This window comes from Mobula hypostoma, chromosome 20 (assembly GCF_963921235.1).
Source record: "Mobula hypostoma chromosome 20, sMobHyp1.1, whole genome shotgun sequence".
NCBI classification, from domain to species: domain Eukaryota; kingdom Metazoa; phylum Chordata; class Chondrichthyes; order Myliobatiformes; family Myliobatidae; genus Mobula; species Mobula hypostoma.
The window spans coordinates 44,329,580-44,336,598 of record NC_086116.1 but is presented as its reverse complement, the minus strand read 5'-3'; the positions used below and the strand labels follow the sequence as shown (position 1 = coordinate 44,336,598).

At 43.4% G+C, this 7,019-nt stretch overlaps 1 protein-coding gene across 1 annotated transcript in view; it reads right to left on the bottom strand.

Annotated features, from left to right (window-relative positions):
- Positions 1-1,139: 1,139 nt before the first annotated feature.
- The window catches only part of dhtkd1 (dehydrogenase E1 and transketolase domain containing 1), a 63,780-nt gene continuing 57,900 nt past the window's right edge, over positions 1,140-7,019 (bottom strand). The window contains exon 17 of the mRNA XM_063072767.1: positions 1,140-3,866. Coding sequence (XP_062928837.1) covers positions 3,765-3,866 — 102 coding nt within the window. The 3' untranslated portion in view covers positions 1,140-3,764. The remainder of the gene's footprint in view (positions 3,867-7,019) is intronic.

Here is a 7,019-nt window from a genome sequence, read left to right as displayed (position 1 = left end):
CAATGCGACCCCCCCCCCCCGGTGGCCGTCTGACACGCCCCCAACACCGTCGCCGGGATACGGGCGGCCAATCCCGGAAGTGCTTCCCAAGATTTCATCCCCTCGGCTCGGCCCCGCTCCCGATGAGGGAACGGTGCGGTGGAAAATACCGGAGCTCAAACCACTCGCACGGAATCCCAGACGTGTCGGAAATAGGCTCGAAGTGTGGCGAGGAAGATGGGGTGACAGCAACACACACACGGCTGGAGGAACTCAGGAGGTCAGGCAGCCTCCGCGGAAATGAGCGAACAGACGACGTTTCGGCCTGAGACACTTCTTCTGGACTGAGAAGGAAAGGGGAAGACACCAGAATAAAAAGTTGGGGGAGAGGAAGGAGGAAGAGATCTAGAAGGTGATGCCAGGTGGGCGGGAAAGGTAAAGAGCTGGAGAAGATAGGAGAGGAGAGTGAATCATGGAAGAAAGGCAAGGAGGAGGGGACCCAGGGGAAAACTTATAGGCAGGTGAGAAGAAGTAAAAGGCCAGAGTGGGGGATGCGAGAGGGGAGAGAATTTTTTTTTAAACTGGATATTCATACCATCAGATTGGAGACTACACAGATAGAATACAAGGTGTTTCTCTTCCACCCCCGAGGGTGGCCTCATCTTGTCGGAATGGGAAGCGGAACGAAAATGTTTGGCCATGGAGTGGAGGTGCTTGACTGAGTTTGGAGTGACAAGGCGGCAGGACATTCGGCAGTACAAAAGTGGGGAGGGCAGCAGGGTCTGGGGAAGGCGCACTTGGGATGAAACACGGGATTATGAGGGACGGGGTATTGAAATTAGGGCACCAAATGTAAAGACTGCAGCTCCAATGTTTTGTTCTTTTTAAATATACACACTTCGGGTATTGGGATCCTCAGCACCAGCTGATTGTGCTCAGATCTCTAGAGTACCCCTTGGAAAATTCTGATTCATTGTTACAGTAGACAAAAGTAACAGTGCCCTTTCCCTGTTTCTGTCTTTAGTTCACTTTTTCCAAATTTCAAACGCCAGATTTTGGTCAACCATAGAAATCTATTGAATTGACTTTATTAATTACATCCTTAATATACATGAGGAGTAAAAATCTTTGTTAAGTCTCCATCTAAATGTGCAATTTATAGTAATTTATAATAAATTGTACATACAATATAACATCAAAATACAGTTGTGTCAGCATGAATTAATCAGTCTGATGGCCTAGTGGAAGAAGATGTCCCTGAGCCTATTGGTCCTGGCTTTTATGCTGCGGTACTGCTGGATGGTAGCAGCTGGAACAGTTTGTGGTTCGGATGACTTGGGTCCCCAATGATCCTTTGGGCTTTTTTTTTAATATACACACCTGTCTTTGTAAATGTCCGGAATAGTGGGAAGTTCACATCTACAGATGTGTTGGGCTGTCTGCACCACTCTCTGCAGGGTCCTGCAATTGAGGAAAGTACATTTCCCATACCAGGCAGTGATGCAGCCAGTCAGGGTGCTCTCAATTGTGCCCCTGTAGAAAGTTCTTACGATTTGGGGGCCATACCAATCTAGATCAAAGTTTCTCATTAGGACGATACAGCAACACTGTCTCACAGCTCCACTAAGTTGTGTTCAATCCTGATCTCCGACCTGTTCTCTGTGGAGTTTGTGCATCTTCTGTGTGAGTGAGTGGAACTAAGAAACTTCAGTGGCTAATGAAGTTTCATTAGTGGTGAGGGTGCATGTGGAGTATCATGTTCAGCTTAGGTTACCTTGCTGTAGGAAAGGTTCATTAAACTGGAAAGAGTGAAGTAATGAATGACTTGCAAGGACGTTGCCAGGACTTGAGGGACTGAGTTGATAGGGAGAGGTTCAGTAGGCTAGGACTTTATGCATTGGAATGTAAAAGAATGAGGGGTGATCTTATAGAGGTCTACAAAACCATTAGGGAGGCATAGGTGGGTGAATACACACACTTTTTCTTCCCAGGGTTGGGGAATCAACAATCAGGGCATAGAGGGAATGGATTTAATAGGAGCCTGTGGGGCAACATTTTCACCCAGAGGATGGTCCATAAGCAGAATGAGCAGCCGGGAAAGTGATTGAGGAAGTGTAGCAGCTCTGCAAAACTCTGATTAGACCACATGAAGTGGTCTCATCAGGTCAACTCATTATAGGAAGGACCAGTACAGGAACAAACAATGTTTAGAGGGATATGGGCCCAAAGAGTGCAAATGGGACTAACTAGATGGTCATTTTGACTGGCATGGACCAGTTAGTCTGAAGGGCCTGTTTCTGTGCTTAGGACTCTTATAAAACTTATAACCTTACGCACAACAAAGACAACCATTTCCGATGGAAGGAAGATGATCAATCAATAGAACTTTATTTTTTTAAATTCAGGATATATAAATAAGGACAATAAAAGCTTCTGCTGTTTTCACAGCCACAAGTAATAAATCAGGCAAATGGACACGTGGAGTTTGTTTAACCAGTGTAATCACAGACGGAGCAGTCAGCCACAGATAGACTTGAGAAGATGAGGGCTACTGGTAGGTTTATCACCTGTGTTGGTTCACTCACTAAGTGCCGCAGACCCAGTCAGCCAACTCTGGCCTTCAGGAACTCTGCCAACTCAGTCAGTGATGATCAAGCTGCTCAAAGTGACAAGACACTATAGTTTCCCATTCGTTCCCCCACGCCCACGGACAATATTCTGTACTCTTGATACAGTGTTCATGTTTAAACCCCATGTTGTGTCCCGATTTAAAGTCAAGTTCACTCCCTCCCACCGGTACTCTCTAACAGCCACAAGGTAATGCTGCAGCTCTGAAAAACCCTAGGTAGACCACACCAAGTTCTGGTCTCCTCATCATAGGAAGGGTGTAGAAGTTTTAGAGACAGTGCTGAGGAGATTTACCAGGATGCTGCCTGGATTAGCACGTTTAATGAGGAAAGGTTGAGTAAGCTAAGGCTTTTCCCTTTGGAGCAAAGGTGAATGAAAGGTGACTTGATAGAGGTGTACAAGATAATTAGGGACATAGACAGAGAGGACAGCCAGCACCTTTTTCCCAGGATGGAAATGGCTAACACAAGAGGGCATAATTTTAAGGTGATTGGATGAATGTACCTTTACCAAGGTTGGGGGCGGGGGGGGGTGTGGTTTCCAAACAAAGATAACTGTGACAGGTCATTTTAAATGAGGCATGAAAAATTTCTACAAAGTGTGTGCATTGTGCACATTATCTCTGGCCGTTGAATAGCAGAGCAGCACCGTGTTTGCAGAACTGCAGGCTGAACACAGCACCCTACACTTCATGCATCAACTACAGAATCTCAAACACAAGAGATTCTGCAGATGCTGGAAATCCAGAGTAGCACACACAAACTGCTGGAGGAACTCAGCAGGTCAGGCATCTATGGAAAGGAATATAGTGTTGACGTCCCAATGAAGGGTCTCGGCCTGACCTGCAGAGTTTCTCCAGCATTTTGTGTAAACGAAGAAGCTACTCAGTCTGACAAGGAACACAAAATCACTTTGAAACTAGACATTAGGTACATGTCAAGCAGTCTAATTCATTCTGAACGTCACACTCTTTATCAATGCCATAGTATTTAATCCTTATTTCAACTGTGACAGAAAAGAATATTGTCACAGTTTCATTATTAAAGATCCAAGCCCTCACAAAGAAACTAGGTGAAATAATAACAGTTTTGAAGAAAGTTAAGTTGTAGGTTCTCTCCAATAGTCGAGAAGAGCAGAGACATTTTTAACAGTTCCCCTTAGGAGAAGGTTTTGGTGAGGAGGTCTTGATTTTGTTGCTGGTGAAGTGTTCCGATGCCAACAGCAGGAATGGGAAGAGCTGGCCGACTTGCCAACTTCAGCTGGAAACAAATGGAAAGATCATAAGAGTTAAACTTATCATGCTGAATCAGGAACAGTAACAATTCCTAAATAATAATTGTGTGGTATACCAAGATGACAAGAGGCATTATTAAAAAAATGTTAGCAAAGCATAATTCTTTGAGGTGGCATCACAGTTACATAGGGTCATAATGAGAGCTTTTGGTACATTGGCCTTCACAAATCGAAGTCTCGGAGCTGGGATGTTATGTTTAAATTGTATCAGACGTTAGCAAGGCCTGATTTGGAGTATTGTCTGCAGTTCTGGTCACCTATCTACAAGAAAGATACCAATAAGATTGAAAGAATACAGAGCAAAATTACAAAGATGTTGCTGGGACTTGAGAACCTGAGTTATAAAGAAAGATTGAATAGTTTAGGACTTAATTCCCTGGAAGAATGAGGGTCGGTTTGATAGAGGTATACAAATTTTTGAAGGGTTGAGAGAAGGTAAATGCAAGCAGGCTTTTTCCACTTGAGGTTGGACAAGACTAGAGGATGGGTCATAGGTCAAGTGTGAAAGGTGGAATGTTTAAGGGAACATGAAGGGAAACTTCTTCACTCAGGGTGGTACAAGTGTGTAACAAGCTGCCAATAGAAATGGTGAATGCAGGTTTGATTGCAAAATTTAAGAGAAGTTTGGATAGGTACATGGCTGAAAGGGTTGTGGTTGGCATGGTCTGGATGGGCAGAAGGGCCTGTTTCTGTGCTGTACTTTTCTATGAGCTTAAGAGACCAAAAAAATTTTGCAACCTGTGTCAAGCAACTGAAATGAAGAGCAAGGAAAATATTTTAACTTGGTAATTGCACACACAATGCTAAAGTAATTAATGACTAATTCAAGAGGATATACTTTTCATTCTCTACACCATGACTATGTGGCTATACGTTTGCTGATGACACAACTGCTGTCAGCAGAATTTCAGGTGAGGAGACGTACAGCTGTGAGATAGATTGGCTAGTTGAGTGGTGTCAAAACAACAACTTTGTACTCAGTGTTAGTAATTGATTGTGGACCTCAGGAAGGGGAAGTTGGGAGAACACACACTAGTTCTCATAAGCAGTGGAAAGGTTGAGCGTCTTGAAGTTCTTGGGTGTTAACATCTCAGAGTTCCTGGGCCCAGCGTATTGGTACAATTACAAAGAAGGTATGACAATCGTTATATTTCATTAGGAGTTTGAGGAAATTGGGTATGTCACCGAAGAGGTAGCCTTTAGTCACAAAGCAAAGTTCAAACTCCCAGCTACAATTAACTGATGTTACCTTAACCAACACAGTGCTGACAGACACAGGTCTCACCCTTCCTCCATCTTCCTCTGCAATCACATACCCAGCCTGTTTACCTCCAGGCTCCTTCACAGACACACTTATGTTCACAGAATACAAAAGGATTTAAAGATGTTAGCAGGCACTTTTTGTTGTGCAGTTAATGTTTCAATAATATTTGAGTAATCTTGCACATATATTGTTTAATTAAGCATTGTGTTTGTTTAATTATGGGTTATATGTAAAAATACGTGAATTGCATATGTAATAGGTGCAAGCTTCACTAAAAAGTAAAGATGAAGTTACACCCATTTTCGGACTCCCTGAATCTTCCTTTGAGTTCATTTAATGTTTTCAAGTTACAAAACATAACACTTTTGTCACAAGTAAGTTCTCCCCATGTTAACCAATCTATAAACACATGTAAAAAATACAGCTGCATTTTGATTGCAAGTAACCTAATAATTCTTCTTCCAGCATTTGTTTTTGATTCAACTGATTAAAGTAGGGCTCAATAAATGAAAATGGCATTTGAATGAAAAAAAGATCTAAACTATCACCAGTTTCAGGCCTTTCAATGACTATGTCCAACATGTTTAAATTTGGCACCAACACCCCAACTTACAAATGTTAACAACTGGAACTAAATTAGAACTCTTTCTGCCACGCCGAGGCTACAAGACCGTTCTGGTTGCTGTGTGCTTCGTGTTTGTGAGCTTCGTGACGATTTTCCCTGCTGTGAGACCAACTGAGATGGAGCCTATGGGCCTAGTCTGGTTGCTCAGTGCTCTGGGTCTATGAACACAATTTGGTTCAGAATGCTGTTGCTTGTTTTTATTGTTTGCAAGATTTGTGTTTTTTTCCCCTCATTTCTCTGCACATTGGGTGTTGGTCTTTTTTTTAAAAATTGAGTTCTTTTGGGTTTCTTGCTTTGTGGCTGCCAGTAAGCAGATAAATTTCAAGGTTGTATAATTTATACATTCTTTGATAATAAACGTACTTTGAATCTTGAAGTTTTACGAGAGATTTACTTGGATGCTGCAGGGATTCAGGAGACTGAGTTATGGAGAGGAGTTCAGCAGGTGGAATTTTTGAAAAGGAGGGGTAACCTTATAGAGGGATATAACATCTTGAGGGGCAAAGTTATGATCTGTCTTCCTCTCAGGGCTAGGGAATCATGAACTAGAGAGCTTAGGTTTAGGGGAGAAGAAAAAGACTTCATAGAATCCCGAGGAGTAACTTTTTCATCGAGAGAATTGCCAGTACGTGGAATGAGTTGCCAGACGAGGTGGTTGAGGCAAGTACTTTAAGAACATTTAAAAAGCACTTGGACAGGAAAAGTTTAGAAGGATATGGGCTAAAATGGGCCTAGCTTAGATGGAACTTCTGGTAAAATGGTGGGTGTGCTAAGACATAGCGGCTTCTACTGGGTCATCCAAACATGTTACTGTCTTTTTAAACATACTACTTTTTACAATCACAAGACCCTGCTGGGCATTAAGAACTTAAGGTACTGCAGGTCTACCTCAGCTAGTTGCTCATGTGGCGGGGAAACTGAAGGCTCTGGACTTGGTGGGGACTGTGATGCTGCCTGCGACAGAGAGGCGTTGGTGTGTGAAGGAGGTGTACAGTCTAACAGCGAGTGATCGTCTGTGTCACTTTTATTGTGATCACAAGACCCTGTTGGACATCGGAGGTGTGGAGTGCTGGAAGTCTAATTCATTGGTTTGTTGGCGAACGGCACAGGAGCTGCATGGCTTCAGTCATAGCCAGTACTAGGCCTCAAGCTGTGGTGTCACCCATTTGCAGCCATCCAGGGGGGGAGGGGGGTGCGTCGGAGTCCGGCACTCCACCAGTACTGGAGGTG